The sequence below is a fragment of the Trichoplusia ni genome, chromosome 3 (assembly GCF_003590095.1).
Source record: "Trichoplusia ni isolate ovarian cell line Hi5 chromosome 3, tn1, whole genome shotgun sequence".
NCBI lineage: Eukaryota > Metazoa > Arthropoda > Insecta > Lepidoptera > Noctuidae > Trichoplusia > Trichoplusia ni.
Window position 1 is genome coordinate 17687190 of NC_039480.1, and position 23140 is coordinate 17710329.

The 23140-nt window shown below is 34.7% G+C and overlaps 1 protein-coding gene across 1 annotated transcript in view; it reads left to right on the plus strand.

Moving 5' to 3' along the window:
- Positions 1–332: 332 nt before the first annotated feature.
- The window catches only part of LOC113492216 (chorion peroxidase-like), a 44992-nt gene continuing 22184 nt past the window's right edge, over positions 333–23140 (plus strand). The window contains exons 1-2 of the mRNA XM_026869583.1: positions 333–1278; positions 1461–1593. Of these exons, the coding sequence (XP_026725384.1) occupies positions 351–1278; positions 1461–1593 (1061 nt within the window). The 5' untranslated portion in view covers positions 333–350. The remainder of the gene's footprint in view (positions 1279–1460; positions 1594–23140) is intronic.

Below are 23140 nucleotides of genomic sequence, written 5' to 3' on the forward strand. Positions count from 1 at the left end.
CGTTTTAATAAATTCATGTGGGCTTTTTGTAGGCTTGAACGTCAAAATAAATTCCAATATAGAAAGCTGTTGAGCCTTCTCAAAGAAGTTACGTAAAAGAATTTGAATACGTAAAAAGTGTAAACGCTTTTTAATGTTTGCAGAATTAATAAATGATTTAACGAAGACGGCGTTAGAGACGGTACGGTTGGTTAATTTTTGATAGCCAGAACTGTTGATGAAGTAATTATATTAACTGAGAAAAAAACAACGAAACCACGACTCCTAACTTTTTTAGACTATTTAGAATTATTTTTGACAGTAGAGTGCTTTGAACTTTTCTTTTTATTTACAGGTATAAATATATATTTATGATTATAATATCACTTTTCGGATTAGTTAGTAACGAAGAAGCAAAAACAAACGCAACAGGAACAACACCTAACTGTCCGTTCACAAAAATCATAGAAGACGTTTTCAAAATCAATAACAAAACTTCAAACAAAGACTTACTATCGAAAGACAGAGAACGTGTGAAAATATTCTTGAGTACTTTAGCAAATATATCTAATGAAAATGTCAGTAGGAAAGAAGAAGATCTCATTAATGTTATAATTGCTTCAATTAATAGAATAACAAACAACATTAGTGATACACCTGACAAACTAAATGAAGCAATCATATTACCTGCTCCTAAGAGAAATGTTGGAGATAGTGCAACTGAAGCTAAGAAAGCAAATCAAATTATAAGTGGCATGGAAGATAAGATTGACACAATATCTAATGCTTCACCTAAGAAATCTACAACAAAAAGCATAGAAAACTTTGAAGACCAACACACCACTGAAACGCCAAAATATGTGTCGTTGTTAACGAGTGAACCAAATATCAAAAATGCTACTTCTGCGACTATTATCGAAGTGTTAAAACATTTAATGCCCCTTTTCAACAGTACTTTGACGAAAGAAGTTCATAACATAACAATTATTGAAAGGGATCATAAAAATAATCATTCGTTTTCCGCAACGAAAAATGTGTCGACAATCATAGTGACGTATTGTGACAAGGATAATTTGACTAAAGCGAAGGAAACTGTCGTTAGTGAAGATAATGACGACCCTGATGAAGAAATAGATGACTATTTGTACGATGATTCCGATCAAGAATTAGATGAAGGTGAAAGTGAAAGCCAGAATATGACTATAGGAGAAAAGAGAGAGATAATGGAAGCTGCTGAATATGGAATGCAGAAGATGCACGAACTGTACACCGTTTTGGAGCCAAAGTTATATTCAATGGGTGAGTTAAGTTTTGTAATTCAAAAAACGTTCAATGGCTAAGTAAATCTAGGTGCCGTCAATTGTAATTTGACTTTCATAAAGTTCTACTTACTGAAGAACTTTTGTCACGCCAAATTTTACTTCTGGCACATTTCATTTTTGACTAAATTCCTAATAATCAAAAATCTTCTAATCTATCAGGTCTATGGCTAGACGATTCCAGTCCTGCCCGTTATGTGGCAGCTTTCAACGCACCATCGGAAGAAGCGGCAAAATTCTCTCGATACGGTTACGCATCTCTTCAAGCAGCTACCAAGCTGAGACAACTCACTGGGTAAGTGCATAAAATCTGATTTTTATTTTAAATATGGTTTTTAGTTTAAGTTTCAAAATCATTAAAACTTACATGATTGCCTTGACGAGAGATTGTAGAGCTTTCTAAAAGCATCTTTTGACGCACATTGGAAGAGCAAACTTTTTCACTTTACATTATTTCATAATAAAGATGGGAATACTCAAGGTAACCTCTCAGTCATATCAAACTTGGCAGTCCTCAAAAAGACAATCTAATTGTGGACATGTCATGTCAACCTTAAAATAGTTTTCATCGTCAAATTAGTATTTGATATACAAGTACGTCTCAAGTGACGATTGCTTCATGGTATTGCTAACGTCTTTAAAACGGGTGAGTCTGCGTTTTTTCTCGTCGTATCTATTTTAAGGTAGGCGATACATTCATAAGGCATCGAAATGAGATGTAACGATTTCAGTCATCAATAATATCTATCATAATCGTCATTTTCTCGTCCTCACTTACTCCATAATAAGTCATCACTTAAACATTTAAAAGGTCACAAAGTACAGGGTACAGACAATTTACATCGCATTAGAATAAAACGAATAGAAAATTTAAATGTATAATAATAATATTCCCCTTTTATAAGTGTCTTTGATTTGTCATTTGAAAAAATTGTAGCGATCCAACCAGTACAGCGTTGGCTTTTGGAGAAAATGCAACTTATTAACAGACTAGAGGCGAGAGAAGTGACAGCTAAAATAAATTACACATGGCATAGTTTGTAAAATAGCTGACTGGGCTAACTTCCTACCGCCTACCAGTCGATGATAAAACTACGGACAAAAATACAAAAAAAAAATGTATCCAAATTGAAAGATAGGATATATCTTTCAACTTGAATCATACTGCATACGGTGTGCAAATTTGATTGAAATCGTTTTAGTACTTTAGAAGTCCATCGCGGACAAACAACGTGACCTGTAATATATATTTAGATAACATATAACACACACTTCTGTCAGAGTAATGATTATGTCACAGCATCTGCGCCAAGTTGAGGTTAATGTCCGATCTATTAAGTCAGGTGACTAAGACTACCTTTCTACGCAACACTTTCAGATGCATTCAAGTTTCGTATTCTAAACGTGTTGAATAATTAAATATATGTCTAGAGTCTTTACAATCGTTTTGGATTTCTTCAAATAAGTCTTCATTACATAACTTGAAGTAAAGACGTGCAAAAAATAGGGAGGTAACATCATCTCATTATAAATCATATGTAATATGATACGAATATAATCATTTTAATCACATGTAGACGTCAAATCTGGTCAAATAAGAGTTGAATTCGCGACTTTTAGACTTCCGTACAAATACTTAAAAAAAAACAATTTAAAAGTAAATTACCATCTGATCTGATCTTAAAATCGCTTAAACTCGTATCGGATTTTAATTATTTAAATACTTATATTAATGACACTGAAACTTTTTAATTTCAACTTTCTAGCTATCACGGTTCATAAGATACGGATAGCTTTGACAGGCAGACTGACAGCGAGCATTAGTTATAATTTCCGTCTTTATCTTTGGGTACGGAAACATGCCTTATTATATAACCTTTCAAAATCCTAACTGCTAGAAATAATCAAGTAAGTACCTAATATTTACTATTGCCATAACACTACTTAAGAAATGAAGTAGCAAAAATGGTTACACATCTTGTAAACATAACGATACCAGAAAAGGGTGAAGAATGTAGGTTATGTGCATGTTATATGCAACTGTCGTGAGAATGATTCATTATTAAATGATGTAACGGTTTACTCACGCGTATTTATCGGGGTAGCCCGACTAGTTTCGAGTTCCCGACTCGCGATCCCGCCGCGTCTGCTCATGATTAAGGACTCCGGTTGGGTCCGAAACTAGTCGGGCTACACCGATAAATACGCGTGAGTAAACCGTTACATCATTTAATAATGTTATATGCAATCAGGAATGACGAAAGTAACAATGAATATGAGAAGATCATGTTTGCGTGCTGTAGCAGAATGAAATATTCAACTATAGTGAAAAAACTGTGGCTTTTGTTAACAAGACGACTCGCGACTGCTCATGTTGGGTCCGAAACTACTGAGGAATAACAGTAAACTCTTATTAATATCATTAAATAAAATTATCCCCTTATGACATCGAATATTATATGTTAGTCGGGTATAGCAGACAAAAATACAAATAATTGAAAGTCAAAGTCAACAGTGAACAGCAGAAAATAGAAGCTTCACCAACCAACGCCCTACCACTAACTATGATTATGGTGATGAAAAATATCACAGCTTGGCCAAACTCAAAAAAGAAAATATTTTTTACTAGCTGTTGCCCGTGACTTCGTAGGGTAGAAGATATAAGTTATGATTTAGGTATACCTGCCCGGTTTTTTTCACAATTTCCATTGTATCTTAGCTCCTATTAGTCACAGCGTGATGGTTTATAGCCCAAAAGCCTTCCTCGATGAATAGTCTATTCAACACAAAAATATTTTCCAATTTGGACCAGTAGTTCCTGAGATTAGCGCGTTCAAACAAACAAACAAACAATCAAACAAACTCTTCAGCTTTATATATTAGTATAGAGTATAGTTAATAAACAGTTTACAGCAAAACTCTTGACCGTACGTGGGAAAAGTAAGCCAGGTTGTATCATCTAGATCACCTTGAAGCAAACTCAATAAAGATAACAAGCGAAGGGAAAAGGCTATGATGAGCAGAGCACATTGTAATCTACTACTTTTAGAACTATTCTGGTTGATGATTGATGTCTTGATCGGGTAATTTCAAACCTGGCAGTCAATGGCAGAATTTACAACGCATTTCTTTGAAATCCTTAATGTGGGATTGACAAGTATGAGACGGTAGAAATGATTATTGTTTTTGATATTTTCATTTTCACTACAATTATTCTTACAAAACTAAAATCATAAAAATGGGTAAAACCTATAGATACAATAACAGTTCCAAGTTCCTTTGCATATGCAAGATACTAATCAGATCAGCCCTCCTCTATTAGTTAATGTACACCTTCTATTGAGCTTCCTCAAAAAGAGGACGCATTCGGATTATTCCCATGAAATCAAAACGTACCCAAAGGATGTCTGCGTAACATAATGAACGTTCCAAGCGGACACCAGTCTTCAATTAATATGCACAATTCGATCTGTACAATTTCTTATCCACGAATGATGCGCTTACAAACTTCACGGTGTGAACTTTACAGAAACTTGTTTTAAACCAGATTTTATGAAACAACACGTTTTAACTAGAGATGCGACTTTGTTTCGGAATATTCGAAAGGCAGTTTCGGTTTGAAATTTTGGCAAAAAAATCTGGAAGGACTTTATTGTATTTTTTGGAAACTCACACAGTGAGACATTATAAATATTATAAAATAACGTTTCCTGAACGCCTTTTTTAGCCCGACTAAAAACATTTTATTTTTGAAAATATTTAGTTCATCATATCGGCAAAACCAGCGATGAAGTTTCTTGTAGTTATCAGATGAGCTATCAGATTTTGCTGTTAAATTCACGACCCGGCCTTAAGGTGACTCATCAGAGACTTTAAAATTGTTTATGCATAGTATTCGCATTAAATCTAGGTTCCTTATTGATGTACAAATCCTAACATTGGCGCATCACATTAACACATTATAGATTAAACGTATGCGATCCACAAGACACAATCCAAGGCGTTTGCTAATCAGAATGCTAATATTTAATCAGATCCATTCTTAAAACCTTGCTATTTCAGATTGCACCTTTCTAAGTGATGCAAGTGATCAAAATTCAACTAAATAAATCTTGTTTCGTTTAAATAACCAGCATTGGTTTAAGTCCAAGGTCCTTCAGATGACTTTAATCAATTTTATAGCAGAAGATCTGACTTCGTCTCAAGATTGGAACAAACAGGATATGTTTTAAATTGAATTTATGTAAACTTGTTTTAAATCGGAATTTACATGATTTATTAAATGAATATTTCAACATATGCTAAATAATAATAATGGCGTTTTGGAACCGTGGGATTTGAATATAGATATTTTTGTTAACTATTTTTTTAACAAATGCTAGTCGAGATACAATGCAGAATTGTTCTTGTAAACAAGTTTGTCGAGATGCAAATTAAATTACATTTCGACGCGATCTGCATGAGACTCACGCGCAGTTGTTCTTGCTTCCTGTATAAAACCTTCGATTTCATCAGCATTGAGAAGAATACCAACTCTTTTCTCGATTTTACCTTTTAATCCGAGTACTTTATCTTGTACTAGCTGTCGCCCCTGTCGATAGGATGATAGGATTTTTTGAGCGGAAGCCCTCGAAGATGAATATTTTTCCCCGTTTTTGCCACATTTTCCATTGTATCTTTGCTCTTATTAGTTGCAGCGTGATGTTATGTAGTCCAAAACCTCCTTCGATGAATGGTCTATTAAACACAAAAATATTTTTTCAATCTGCACCAGTAGTCCCTGAGATTCTGTTCAAACAAACAAACTCTTCAGCTTTATATATTAAGTATAGAAGTATAGATTAGTATAGGTTATTAAGTCAAGACCACATACAAACTAATTTATGTTCAAGACTCTGAGCAAATAAAACTACTAACCTATTAAATCAAATCAAAATAGATCATGTGTAATCTAAACATCCTGCGCCATCCATCATGGGTCAATGAGTCACCTACCATCTCATTACAGTAAGCCAGGACCCACCAAACAGGTCCCTGATGGCTCTCGTCCGCAGGCTGTTGCAACGCAACATCCACGCGAGATTGCTCTGTCCGGTCGTAAACACACATATTACTAGGATATCAATATTTAAGACTAGCTTGTGCCCGCGTGCCTGCCCGCTGCTAATCGAAAATGATCCCACGGGAATATAAAACAACCTCTAAGCTAAATTTTATAATAGTTTAGGTATTACCGCATTATTACACAAGCATTATAAAGTTATTTCTATTAGTAATTATTACCCACAGACAGGCCTATATACACTGGCTTTGTGGGACATTGTATGAACTTATATAATTTTCATTTGAATAAATAGCATACATACATACATACAATCCGATAAAAGCTATATGTGTCAAGCCAGGTTATAAACTATCTGTTTACCAAGTTTCATCTAAATCTGTTAAGTAGTTTTTGAGTGATAGAGGAACAAACGTCCATACATACAAACTTTTGCGTTTAAAATCTTTGTTGGAAGTAGCATTCTTACTGCAAATTGCTGATATTATTATTCTGAGGTTCGATAACATTTTTATTAGTTAGTTTTACAAGTTCTGTCCCACGCCGAGTTTTCTCACGTGGTCTCGAGTATGCGAAGTATTTTTCAATATGCTCAACATTTTTTTGCCGATTAGTGAACTATGATCTCTATCATTGTATCGTAAAGTATATTCTACTTCTTCTGTTACAATTTTAATTCCTTTTTAATAAATTATGATTAGATAGCAGCTGCTGGAATTTATCTTGATACTAGCTGTTGCCCGCGACTTCGTCCCCGTGGGTAGAAGATATAAGTTATGATTTAGGTATACCTGCCCGGTTTTTTTTCACATTTTCCATTATATCTTAGCTCCTATTAGTCGCAGCGTGATGGTTTATAGCCTAAAGCCTTCCTCGATGAATGTTCTATTCAACACAAAAAGAATTTTTCAATTTGGACCAGTAGTTCCTGGGAATTGCGCGTTCAAACGAACAAACAAACTCTTCAGCTTTATATATTAGTAATAGAAATAGATTTGGGATAAGTTCGCGAATTCAAATGACATGAAATTTTTTTTTAACAAAAAATGCTTTCGGGATCCAAATTCACCGCATTATCGTCAAAACATCATACTTACTCGTCTATCAATACCCTCGATAAACCTAATTTGTTCAATCATTTATTTAATCTGTATGGTGACGGTATTCAATATTTTGTCTGCATTTACCCAAAAGGCTACCAAAATCAAGTTTATACAGGAAACTATAACATATCCTCAAAGCTATTCCTAGACATAATGACATCCTAAACCACTTCAGAAACGAGTTTATCGGAACATCGCAAGAAAATCACAAACTCGTTATATTATGGAAAAGCTATTAAAACTGGATACTCTTCATAACATTTATCTCAGAGAAAACTGTTATATCTTCATTAGATGACGGTATATCTAAACCTGTTCAGGGCTAGTGCCTCCTCGCAAAGTAATATTTTTACAGTTGTGGGAAAGGGATGGCGATAGAAGATGTAGAGCGCTGTCTCGCTCGCACAGTAACACGCTGTGGTGGATCCTCTTACTTAGTTTTTAACCTACAGCGGGAGGTAATGCGATATGTATTAAGTTAATCTTTGAATTAAATGTTAAATTAAATGTTAATTAATTTTACGATTGATTGGGCTAATAACTTTTATAGCCGGTAACGAAACATGATATATGATCATTAAAAATAAGGCTGTCTTGGTTTTAATAAGATTTTTGTGTTTATATAATTTGTTCATGATACATTTGTGTATTTGTTATTCATTGTTGTATTCATTCTATCTTGATAAATAAATAAATGTGTGTATGTATTTTATAGTAACTATCATGAGAATAATTCATTGCTAAATTATGCAACGGATTTCTCATGCGTATTTCTTGAGATTGTCCGACTTGTTTGAACCGGCCGTCGTCTCATGATTTAGGACTCCAATTAGGTCCGAAACTAGTCGTCATCTAATAATAATGTTTTACCCTCTACGTGTGCGCTGTAAAGTATCAATGAAGTGATCAAATTTAAATTACCGTGGATTATATGTTTTAAACAATACAATGTATTTCAAATATATTATGTAGGTATGTTAACAATTCTTCGTCAGTTTAGCTAGTCAGTTTAGTAACAGAATCGTAAAACTAAACCCAAGAAATGAAACACAGCTATAAAATTTAATTAAGTGCAAAACTCAGATTTCGCCTAACAGCTGTGTTAATTACAATGATCTTTGAAACTGGAGCGGTCTCGTAAAGCCGAGAGCTATGAAGGGGATGTTGCAAACACCTATTAATTAATGGTTTAGACTAGACTGACCTATTAGGAAAGATGACACTTCAAGTGACAGTGACGTGTGTTATGTTGTCATTACAACTTAGACTGCTATCCTGCTGTCATTGACGCAAATGTGTGAGTTTATCCACAAATAATCATCTCTTGCTATTAAAACGTTTGTAACATTTAATACATATGGGTAAAAACAATCCATTTCATCTTAACAGTTATCTGCCAGTCAGTTATATCACGTAAGTAGGTACAAACCATCGGCACAGATGATAGAAAATGCAGAACTTAATGGTAGAGAAAACTGAACCTTATTATAATTTAAAGTAGGAAAATGAAGTGTTAATAAGCTGTTTTCACAAATATACTTCAGCTAATTTCCTTTGCCGCTACAATACCAAAGGTTAAGCAAGCAACCATATAATATATTTACATAACTAATCAATTCTAGTTTTGAACCCAAACCTCTTAGCACAAACCGAGTGCGAATCACGAATTACTAATGATAATTATAATATTTGTCACATTTATTCTACGCTTACACAAGAAAACACGAGTCATAAGCCACTCGGCCTGCAGTTTAATAATTTCTACTATCAAAATTAAAAGATTATGTCTAAAATATCTCAAATTCAATAAATCACAGAAACTCAAATAAAAATACTAGTGTACCAATGACTGTAATAAGGCACGTCACACACGAGGCAACGTGCCTCCAATATTCGACGACCTCAATCTCAAATGTCGTATGCTAATGTGTGTTACACTCCTGCGTGCGTGTTACACTCCTCCATTATTTTGTCTTAATTCGGTATATCAGTCAAGAGTCCAAGACCAAGCTAACAGCTCTAGCTAGGCTTGCATTTGTCGTTAACCAAACAAACTATGATCACGCATAAATGTAATGAAATAATTGAGCGAGCTCAAAGAAAAGAAGATATGCCGTTTGAGCTCGCTTAAGTTTTCCATTAAATTTCATGATTTACAGCAATCTTTCTATAGAAATTGTGTATATTTTGTCCCTAAAACTGAACACTGAGTTGCTGTACTGTGATGGTATTCAATGTTTTATCACGTCACAAATTTAATACTTTAAACGCGTGACAATAACGTTGCATTTCGAAAAGCAATGGTATGTCGACTTGTCAGTTCAATACATAAGACTGATTCGGAGAAATGTAACTTGTCTATATCCCCAGAAACCTTCTAATCCCATAGCATACACTTATATTCCTAACTGCACAACAAATTTCGTTGCATCGTCGGCCAGCGTTGCTTCGTGTACAACCGTCCTAAGTTCTATATACGTTTTGTGAAAGGCAAAACTGTATTAATGGCATATTTGTTTTATTCACACGATATGTACGTGAACTGTTTGCTGTTTAGTCAAGGCCGGGCTAGCCGCTCAAAAAACTGATACTATTGCACATATTATTGTTCCGAATATACCTGCACTAATTGTGAGAGTCCTATTCAAGCTCAATCAAAGTTATGAATTAAATTATGATATGTGGATTAATGTTCGTTTGTTATTCAACTGTTAATTTTCGATTAGTTTCGTCGTATTTGTCACGGTTATATTATGTTGTTTCAAAGGCTGTATTTGCTTTGTGTAGCAACAAGGTTGTGCTTTTGAAGTGCGCTTTGATAATTAGTAGGCAATACGCCCTCACCCCATAAAATATAACGACTCCCGCTCTAAGATTACAATAATGTTCCGTGGCGGTTTCAGGATAATTCAAGTCACATGCATAACACACCCTGACAGATTTAGAACAAGACAAGTATACCAGCCACCATAACTTTGGCTTAAACTCTAAAATCTTGACGAAACTATACCAAAAGAATAGAATTAGCACTGTTTAATTCACAGAATTATACAAAATAAATCAATAACTAACACTTTTAAGTATTATTGAGGTCAACTAAAACAACAAATTGTTTGTAATACCATTAATAATGGGTGTTACGGAGATGTAACGAGGCGTGCTCGCGACCTACTTATGCAGACCTCCTTCGCTCGGAGACAGTTTCTGCTGATTTCGATAAACAATGGCAATCGTTTGACTAATCGTTATATTTCGAGTGAACTGTCTGTAATCATGGAATCGATTTGCGACGACACTTGTAAATTACAATCGTGGTTTATAAAAGTTTCTTAAAAGTAGTCTGTAATTTTCAATGTCGATGACGACACGACTATTAATTAAGTTCATCATCCGACTAGCCTTTTCCCAACTACATATGTTGGGGTCGGCTACCAGTCCAACCGGCTTCAGCTAAGTACCAGTGTTTTACAAGGAGCGAATCTGACCTCCTTAACCCAGTTACCTGGGCAACACGACACCCCTTGGTTAGACTGGCTGTCAGACTTTTTCAAGCTTCTGACTACCTGTAACGACTGTCAAAGATGTAGGAATAACAGCCGGGACCTACAATTTAACGTGCCTTCCGAAACACGGAGGAACTCGGTATGACAAAGATGGTCACCCATCTACGGACCAACCGCGTCAAGCACGGCTTAACCTGTGATCGAATCACTTATGCGGTTATAGCTTAGCCACGAGCTCCTCACTATTAATTAAGTTACTTTGATAAAATAATATGTGATACTATAATTTTATTGTTTTTTTTAAAAGAACGCAATATTGGCCAGGTTTTGGCAGGATCCAGCTGCCAAAACCTGGTCGATCTCGTGACTCCAGGTCATATAGGAAAAAGAAAGACACTATAAGAAGTATAAGAACGAGTCTAGCTATTAATTACGGTTGAAGTGACAGACAAATAGGAAACAGATTTTTCGTTATAGGGATTCATTTTAATTTTTGTGTACGGAACTCTAAAAACAACTACAAAGAAAACATACAATTCAAATCAATTCCTAACACCTAACAGCCATTTTCATTGTCACTTGCGCAAGTGTCACTGCGCGGACGAAACTTGGATGACAAAATGTAAATACTTCTCATAGTACAGGGGCAGGCTTGCTGGGTCACTATCGTAATACATAGTTAGTGTATGATGTTTTACTACATGTTATTTTTATAAGTTCGGTTTTAGTTTATTTTGTACCAAATTCATCTTCTCATTCACCTTTTTGAACCTGTTTAACAAAAGAGGTTTCATTTGATAATGCAGGTTAATTCAGGACTAAAAAAAACCTTGTATAAACCCTTATTCTTCACGTAGGCACTTGTAAGCTCGTTTTTAATATTTAAGTATTGTTTCTATGAGCCAAGTGTCAATATTCCATCTTAAAGATCAGAAGTGTTTCGTCAGTTTTCGAAAACGTCAACAAAAATGCTCAACACATTTATCTGACGTCAGTTATTAGAAAAACATGAGCTCCATCAAACATCATTTAACCTGAGATAAATTTAATGAAATGCCATTATCATCACAATTTTTTTAATTAGAAGGTGGAAAGGCAAAAATGGGACGTGATCATTTTGAATACCTTGAGGTCATGTTAACAAAAAAAAACAACTTTGACGACGATGCAATAGATCACTTACATTTGGTAAGTCCAGATCATTACAATTATCTTTACTTGTTATTAGATGGCTCCTACATTCACTCAAACTGATTGCTACATGTGTCGGTACATCACAACAACGTAATCTTCTTAACTTTTTAGTTCAAGGTGTAGCCCACGCGGGTCTCTCAACTGATTATAAAGAAACTTGAGAGAAAGCTCGTCTGCCCACAGCTGAAGCTGTACAGTGTTGTCATTCGCCTTATTTGATCAAACAAGTGACTCTAAAGTACATATTTATTGAAGACTTGAATTAGCTACTCGGAAGAATTATTTGCTGTTTGTTAAGTATGTATCCAAGCACATCAATGGTTACCTATGCAAAGATAAGTCATTTAAATATTATAATGGTTAAGCTATACTAATACGCGCATAATTTAAAACTTAAAACAAATGTAGCCATTTAGAAGTAAAATAAGTAAGCAGGCATATCTACTGATAATATGTTTTTCAAAACAATATGTTAACGTTTAAACATGTTGCCGAAAATATAACACCGAGGGTGTGGTTTGAGACGTAAAGTAACAATGCTTTTTTATACAATCAGTGTCTAAATAAAAGTCATTTTCATTTCTAAAAGAAAACTGTAAGTTTCATCATTGGGTCGCGGGGAGTGTTACAAACATTCGAATCACATGCGCAAAGACACCCAGACTCAGGACAATCATTTGTGGATCACACAAATGCTTGTCCTACGCGGAGATTGGACACGCGACACGTCGGTCGCGCACATTGTGTTTGGCTTGGTGACCTCAACCAACAAACACTATATATGTATAGTATATTCTATTTATCTCACCAAACCTCTTCATTTCCTAGTACTCTTTACTTAGTATCCCAGAAAAGCAATTTGTATTTAAACACACGTGAAGTATTTTATTGCTGTTCGAAGGACGTCGAATCCCATGACAATCAGGAGGTCGTGTTTAAGTTAACACACCACGTTCAAGCCAATGCCAGGTTGCGCAACTGACAATGAATTTTGCGAATCCGTTTTGACTTTGAATGATCAATTATTTAGACTTAAGAGAAATAAATACAGTCCAGTATAAGTTAAACTCTCATTAACACACAACTCAGGGTTTCCTACCAATAGAATAACTTGCAAAAATTAGTCACCCACATTGAAATCTAAATAACAAGGTAATAGAAATGGCATATACCGCGGCGATCTATCGAAACGCATGTCGCCGGGGGGCGGGGCTTCAACACATTCACAGCAAATAACTACGCAATCACGCAAACATTAACATCGAGAAGACCAAGCAAACAACACTAGGCCGTACGTCTAATGCAATAAGATTGACTTTGTCGTTGTATGGATTCACTAACTCACACAGTCATTGCATTTTTTTGCATTAGTTGTAGTGATTACGTAAACTACACTAGGGATTGACTACGGATCCGAAATATAATGAAAGACGAAATTATGAGTGACAATGTTTTTTGTTGTATTCGTCTATGGATTACATTATAATATGTACCTACTTACAAAAAAAAAATTCGCTAATTGTCGGTTGACAAAAAAAAATATTATTAGGAAATACTTGATACCTAGGTAGGTTTGGTTTATACGGTGACTTTTTAGTCGTCTTACAAAAGCAGCCCAGTTCATGTATCGAATGACTAGTAAACGTTCATAATAAAAAAATAGGTATTTATGAGATTTGGCTAAATTTAAATTGCAATTTTTATTCAATGCTATGCTATAGCGCATGGCGTACTTTTTGAAACATTCAGTTGCGAGCGCGGTCCGAGCCGTAAAAATGGAGAGGGGCGCGGGCGGCGGCGGGCGGCAAGTTATCAAGCATGCAACTAATTTCATAGTGTATATTCGGCCTAAGTTATAGGGTACCAATTTCGTTTACCCGTGGTAGTCATCTACTTGTCTTTTGTATTTATTTGCATCCTGCGGGATTCTGAAATAAAAATATATTCAATAATATGTTCACAAAAACAAACGACTATTAAAATTGTTACTTTTCGTATACAATGTTCATTTTGGATAATTTGTCCGCACTTAACCACATCACTATTTCCGACAGTTTTGTGCGGCCGTACCACTACAAATACGATCGCATTGATAAATATTATTTTTCGTTATACATTTCTCTTTTTACAACGGTGCATTTCTGTAAGTCTCTTACTGCAGAGGCAATGATTAGTAAAGAATGCAATTGTTGCAGGATGGTGCAATATAAATATGGTTTATAATGAAGGTTATGTTTTGAAATTTAATTTTGCAATAACATCAATATTACTGCAATAATTTACTTACCGATAAAATGTTATTTCTTTATTTATGTTATTACACGATGCAGATGAATTTCCAGCCTGAGAAACGCCGCAAAACACCATATTTAGTGGTTCTTGCTGTGACGACGTTCCGCGAGCGACTGAGCGTAAGTTCGCGCGCTGGTGTCGTCCAAGACACCAGTGTGGCGACAAGGTCACGCGGCGTTGGCACTTCTATTACCTTGTTATTTAGATTTCTATGGTCACCCATCTTTATGACGGTGCCAAACGTATTACGTATTATATAAATATAAAATCACTATCAATAAAAAGCCTATTTTTTAGTTCATCATTCATGAGTTACAGACCTGATGCAGACGTACGGAAAATTATATATTTAAGCTCATCCTTTGATAACTTCATCTGAATAAATTAAATACTAGATTTTTTACCAAAAACTTTTTGCTCTCCTAGGTTTTATTTAGTCGGTGCCATAAAGAAAAGAATAAAACTAATAACAAAGTATGTATCTAGCAATTTTTTCCAATCTACAATTTACTGTCGACAAGCGTACAAGAAAGTTTTAACCAAAACATTTAACACAAACAACAACTTAGTAAATCGTTACACCACAATCCCATAAAAAGCTTAACTCTATTGTATTACAATTTCACGGTTCGGTAACAATCATAAACGACAAATACCGTCAATCAACTACCTATATATAGAAAACTAGTAACAGTGGTTACTGGCTATGATAAATGAACGCGTGCGCGAAAGCTGCGCTCTCTAGAAAGCACAGCGACGAGAGACCGGTTCGCGAAAACCGGTGTATGGGAAACTGTGGGCTTGTCGCGTTGATGACAATGTATTTGACAGTCAACTTTATTGCTATACTAGCTGTTGCCCGCGACTTCGTCCCCGTGGGTAGAAGATATAAGTTAAGATTTATACCTACCCTGTTTTTTCACATTTTTCATTATATCTTCGCTCCTTTTAGTCGCAGCGTGATGGTTTATAGCCTAAAGCCTTCCGCGATGAATGGACTATTCAACACAAAAAAGATTTTTCAATTTGGACCAGTAGTTTCTGAGATTAGCGCGTTCAAACAAACAAACAAACAAACAAACTCTTCAGCTTTATATATTAGTATAGAGTATAGATGATGGCTGGCAAGAGCTGGATGTGAGCAGAAGCTGATAGATCTCGATGGCGTGCAATTGGGGTGGCCTATGTCCAGCAGTGGACGAATATAGGATGATGATGTTGCTATGTTAACAAACCTTTTTTGTCTTTTGGTAAAGTGGGAATCCTCATGGACACCCACCTACTCGGGGATGGAATAGGGTAGTGTCAGACTTACTGACTAAACCGGTACCGCGTTTTGGCCACATTCCAATTCATCAACCACCATTCACAATCAGTCTCACGACTCTCAGGAATAAAAACTAATACGCTGGATATAAGAATAACTGAATATTACAACTGGCTTCAGTTAGTTCATTCCTTTTGGCTTTTAAATCATTTTTTAAATGAAATGGTGATTGTACAGGAAAACTGCAAAAAAGCGTATCTTACTGCAACTGCATTCTCACATTTCTAAACCACAATAATACTGTAATTTATAATTCCATACACAAATTAGTATAATTATTACATTAGCAACTTTAATATGAGTTATCAAAACGCGGAGAGCGTTGCGCATCTTAACGTAATAAAAACAAAATTATTAAAATACGTATTACGTAGATGAAGTAATGAGATTTATTACAACAAAAATGTGAACATTATACAACGCATTTAGTCTTAATAACAATTACGATGTAAACTATGTGCGATGTTATGTTAAGAAAAAGATTTCGTTGATAACATTAATTAAAAAAGTTATTTTTGAAGTAGAAAGTAAGTTATTATTTGACTACGTATATGTAGGTATTATGATATTATCTAATTGTCACGGTTGGCTATTATCAGCTTCAGTAGCTTGGACTGAACGTGAAAATGATTTTTAATGAGGAATGTTACATTTTTCAAATTATTAAATGATGACGATTATAAAGTTTACTCACATGTATTTACCGGGGTTGCCCGAGTAGTTTCTACCGGGCTCTACCAATCGGGCAACCCCGACAAATAGGCATTTAATCATGAATCATTCTCACGATAGTTACTATCATTTTTTTTTCAAATCAGTCTTTGTATTTGCTTATGTACTTTCTGAAAAAGATCAGAAGAGTAAAATTAATATTAATACATATCTTAGATAAGTACATCCAGTTGATCTGCAAAAAGTTGAAACTTAATTTATTGCGCCATATTAGTTTTGTAACTACCGACATTTCAAAAGTCGACATCAATTGCATTATCGATTAAATTCTATCAAATAATACAATAAATACATAATTAAAGAGTTTGGAAGCGATGTCATTAAGAGGAATGATTCAGCATTGGGTAGAAGTCAGCATAATGTAAATAACACGGCGTTAGGAACGGAATAGTCGCTAGGAAGAGGAAGCCACGCCCCGCTGCGCGTGCGCACCTGCCATCTAATATAATTATAGAGAAATTAAGATATGTAGAAGGAAGGAATAACGAGAGAATATGACGTTGGGGACTAAATGTTCATGTTATGAAAGGAAACATCGTGAATGCACTAACAGAAACACTTAATTTTACGTCAATTTTATAATTATTGTAAAGCTGCGCACATGCGAATATAAACCGATTTTTTCCATTGACTTCCATCCATACAACAATTGAAGCGTATACTCGGTGTAATACACTTGCAGCAAAAGTGCGTCAACTCATGATTTAGGACCTCGGTTGGGTCCGAAACTAGTCGGGCAATCCCAATAACACAAATAAAAAAGCATGAGCAACAAACCGTTTTAAAAAGATGACCAATTCCCCTTTCATAAGTTACTACCTAGATACCTACGCTAAATAATTTTATTTGTTCTTCCATTAGCAAAACAAAAAACATCTTTCTTTCTACCTTTTATTATACTTAATTTTATATAATCCATTTTTACCCACACACAAACGGAGAAAGATTTCTAAAAACCTTTGCACATTTTACCGGTGCTCATCTAAAACTGTAAACAGTCAAAGCGGATACTGGAACATTTAAGATAAAGTTTAAAATAATCGTAACGCAGTTAAAGTAACCGAACACGTAACTGTTATAATATTAACGGATGTTACGCGAAAACGACCTCGGAACATATGTTTTGGACTGGTTTTAAAATAACTAAAGCACTTTAATATAATTAGTATAATTCATAGAAATCTAAATAACAAGGTAATAGAAGTGCCAACGCCGCGTGACCTTGTCGCCACACTGGTGTCTTGGACGACACCAGCGCGCGAACTTACGCTCAGTCGCTCGCGGAACGTCGTCACAGCAAGAACCACTAAAAATGGTGTTTTGCGGGGTTTCTCAGGCTGGAAATTCATCTGCATCGTGTAATAACATAAATAAATAGATAACATTTTATCGGTAAGTGAATTATTGCAGTAATATTGATGTTATTGCAAAATTAAATTTCAAAACATAACCTTCATTATAAACCATATTTATATCGCACCATCCTGCAACAATTGCATTCTTTACTAATCATTGCCTCTGCAGTAAGAAACTTACAGAAATGCACCGTTGTAAAAAGAGAAATGTATAACGAAAAATAATATTTATCAATGCGATCGTATTTGTAGTGGTACGGCCGCAAAAAACTGTCGGAAATAGTGATGTGGTTAAGTGCGGACAAATTATCCAAAATGAACATTGTATACGAAAAGTAACAATTTTAATAGTCGTTTGTTTTTGTGAACATATTATTGAATATATTTTTATTTCAGATTCCCACAGGATTGAAATAAATACAAAAGACAAGTGGATGTCTACCACGGGTAAACGAAATTGGTACCCTACAACTTAGGCCGAATATACACTATGAAATTAGTTGCATGCTTGATAACTTGCCGCCCGCGCCCCTCCCCATTTTTACGGCTCGGACCGCGCTCGCAACTGAATGTTTCAAAAAGTACGCCTTGCGTTATAGCATAGCATTGAATAAAAATTGCAATTTAAATTTATCCAAATCTCATAAATACCTATTTTTCTATTATGAACGTTTACTAGTCATTGGATACATGAACTGGGCTGCTTTTGTAAGACGACTAAAAAACCACCATAGGTATATACCAAACCTACCTACCAAGTATTTCCTAATATATATTTTTTTTTGTCAACCGACAATTAGCGAGTTTTTTTTTTGTAAGTGCATAATATAGAAGAATACAACAAAAAACATTGTCACTCATAATTTCGTCTTTCATTATATCCGTAGTCAATCCCTAGTGTAGTTTACGTAATCACTACGACTAACGCAAAAAAATGCAATGACTGTGTGAGTTAGTGAATCCATACAACGACAAAGTCAACTTTATTGTAATAGATGTACAGCCTAGTGTTGTTTGCTTGGTCTTCTCGATGTTAATGTTTGCGTGATTGCGTAGTTATTTGCTGTGAATGTGTTGAAGCCCCGCCCACCGGCGACATGCGTTTCGATAGATCGCCGCGGTGTATGCCATTTCTATTACCTTGTTATTTAGATTTCTATGGTATAATTGGTTCTTAATTAAGGTTTAATAATAATTAAGAATCATATAAGAATATGCAATCACTATTTTCATGCTACTGCATAATAGGGACTCCTCTCCTTAATTTATTTCGGCTAATCTTTTAAACAACTTGATCGATTTTGCTACGATTTACGACTTTACAAGAAGACTGATTTGATTTTTAGGTTTTCACACCCAAAGGTTTTAATAACAGAAGAGTTTTATTGCGCTCCGCAAAAAGTCTGATACCAGGCTTTATCCCATAAATCGTAATGGCAATGTTCATTATTGATGGATGATCAATGTTTTTTTCAAATACATATTTTTCAATAACTTGTCCCTTTCCCAATAACTAACCTCAGTGCTGCACTTACCAGAGTTTGATAATTATTCTTCTAAAAATAACGCAGATATAATCATCGTTTTTTTTTCTATTAAAGCCAAACATGGCCCCACTTTTAATGGGCTATATTTACAACTCGCAATGCCTCTCTCGTCTACTCATTACAGCTTTCGTTCGCCTTTCTTTCTGCCTACCCCCTAATAAGTAAAATGCCAGTGTTTACGGCGTGCACCACCTAACTATATGTTATGAGCTGTGAGCACCTTTCGCTGCCAAGTGCAAGGTCTTACTTTCACGACTACTTTCGATTTTACTCGCTTCTGGTGGGGCACTGAACTTTATTGCAGGGCTGGCACGAGCCAAACAACAAATACAGCTTTTTATGTTGATAAGCTAGATAAGATCTGTATAACTGTAAACTGGTTGTATATACAAAGATTAAAAAAAGTATTTACTAAAAGAAATACATATTTAGTGTGACAATATACATGTCAAAGGCAATTCAAATTAGTCCAAAGAATTTCTGAAATACACACGCACACTATGTGACACATATTTGTCACACCCAGGAATCGAACATGAAGCTTGTCTTATTTTTTGTTTGATATTCGCTTGAAGACCACTGGGCAATAGGAGGTGCCAAAATGTAACATTAAACATGCAGCCATAAAAAAATTGTGTGACAACCCTGCATCGTAGACCGCTGATAGAATACGTGAATGGTGATTGAATGATAATTGTTTGCTTCGGTAAAGAGAATGTGAATGGGAATCACAAATAGACTCATTCTTATGTGTTGACTGTACTACTCTTTGTTGCGTTGCCTTGCATTTTTTTAATGTAGTTGTTAAATTATTGTTCTGCAAATATTTTTAGCCACACACAGTAGGATAAAACTCAACGTACACAATAAATAATCAAGCATAAAAATATTCATTCAATTGTAACTAACTACACTATTAAATAATTAAACCTTTGTAATTAAAATACGCGTGCATTCATATCACTTCGCTAATGTTCGTCAAATGGTACTTTCTCAGAGTATTGTTTAAAACAATGGAGAGATCACAATGCTTTGTTTATAGTAATCACACATACCTAACGAGATGACTAGATATTAACTAGATACTAATATTATATGGCAAATGAGAATATCAGTACAACTGGCTAAGAATCATAAAGGACTAACTGTTGAAGGCGACGTTATGAAGATATACATGACATTCACGTCACTTTAACCATTGACACAAAGCTCGCAACTTCTCCCCGTTTTCGTTGTGTATTTCTTTACTATATCCTACAGGCTTAAATCAAATTGGACCATCAATTGGAGTAGTTCCTGAGATTAGGGCGCTCAAAGAAAAAAACTCATCAGCTTTTTATATTATAAGTATAGGTTACAGTATTTGTCAATATTCTTCACTTAATAAACATTGACTTGATTGAAAGACTTGGATTTGTGGATATAAGATAGGAATTTCCATATAATATACTAAAAGCCAACTGTAATTATACTTAAGAAAAAGGTTAGGCGGAGTCCGAATGATTTATATCAAAAGTCTAAGATATATTTCTTAATCCTAGCAATTTCAAATATGATGATATTTCCATCTGTTCACAGTGGCAAAATTGACTTTACACAAAAATAAATTTCTAAACTGACTACTTATATTAATTTAAGTACCTAATTAGTTTAAATAAGCATTACGTTCGTATAACATGAAAATATCACGATATATGAACCTGAAACCGTTCACATTTACTTGTGACATTTCTCAATTCCAGTAGTGTTGCAATTATCATTTTACTAAATACTTCGAAACTGAAAGCCTGGAATTTAGAGACTTTGTTCAAAGGGCGAGTATCACTTATAAATGGTTTTCTAATGAGCATTTTCTACTTTTCGCGGTGAAAATTTCAATCCAAGCTGCAGGTACTCAGCGTTACTTCATGTCTAGACTCCATAAAAAATGACGTAGTTAAAGTTTTATACGAACGTAACGTATATATTCGACGAAATCGACAACAAGCAACTTAAATATATACACAATACACGTGAGTATAGTATTGCACCAAACATCGGATTAAATACATTTCATACAAACGCCCAGGTTTTGTTCTCGCCTTTGATAAAGCAGCAGAGTCGCTTGCGCATGCTCTGCGGTTCTTAATTAACTTTAGAAGCATTGTCCCCAACTGACATAACAAGACGTCAAAATATTTAGGTAGAAACTTACGTATGTGTCATGTGTGAAATACATTGTCTCGTAACCGTATCGTGCACAATACTTACTTAAACGAATAGTCTAGCGTTAATATTCAGCCCGTTAAGCAATAGTCAAAAGAAGCGCCGTTAAAAATAGATTTATTTATTGTGTTCATTATGTAAAGTTCCATGTCCAACAATTTTCACATAAATAAGGATGCTTTCTACTCAACCGTACACGCAAAAGTTTCACACAATTGTCTTCTTCAATAGGCCGTTTCAGTTACGTTTTTACCTTACGCGTACATCCGATTTCTTAATCGATAAAAACTACTCGTTTGATACACACACAATAGGAAAAGTGTCATCGATTAATTCTATCGATATTTTCTAATTCCCATCGTAAAGTTTTATTGAAATGCTGTGAGATTACTGTTACCTTCAAATATGTGTTGCGTTTTACATACGTTACTTTTGACGAGAGCTTATCTACTTTCAATATGAGTAGTCAAATTTGATGTTTGGTGGGCTTGTCGATGGAAAATCTACTTATATTTGTGACAATACGTCACTATAAATGATCACACTTTAGTTCTAGCGACAGACTGTACAGTAAGTACTGAATAAAGAGTTTGTTTTTTATTTTTTAATATTTTTGAAGCGATGTAAATAAATACATAAAAAAACAGTGAATATTAATAACATTGCTAATGCTAAATAACTATGATATACAGCAAGACGTAATAAAAACACAACCTCATTAAAATCGAGTGATGAAACAAAACTACATATTATCGGACATCTTTAACTCTATATTTCAATTATAAAAATCTCACTTCACATAAAACCGTGGAAAAATTACATTTAGCACAAAAACTATCGAATTTCCATCAATTATCACCGTTTTATACCAGTTTCCCATGCGTTTGAACTGCGTTTGGTAATGATAATCACTGACACACTTGCAAACAGATCATTTGCACCAGATACAACTGCCACAAGTAAAGAAATCGTTACTTATGTTTATAAAATGATCGTTTTTCTAAGACATAACGTAGTGTAATTGCGTACAAGATCATTATAACACGATTTATAAGTGTATTCACAAATTGAAATGAAAACTTAGTTGCATTTGCAGTTATCATAATGTTATACGGACACTTGATTGATATAAATCAAATTGGAATATGGAAATACTTAATGGTTTATACCTTTGCCGTATAAATTGATATCTAAACTAAAAGTAAACCGAATTTAGATTACTTTATTTACTTTACACAATAAACCCAGTGTCATTGATATTAACCAATTAAAGTTTTGCAAACCTAATTAGTTATTTATACTTTTTTAACTACCAAAACGACGCTTGTCCTACGCAGAGATCGAACCCGCGACGCGCGTTTGGCGTGGGGACGTCAACTATAAGACTATCTGTACAGTCGTTTGACAAAACATTGCAAAATTTACCCCCAAAATCCGTAAAAACTAAACACATAAACGGAACTTAAAATCCGGATAAACCGCATTCCATATGATATGATCTAATCATAAATTTTCGAAAACG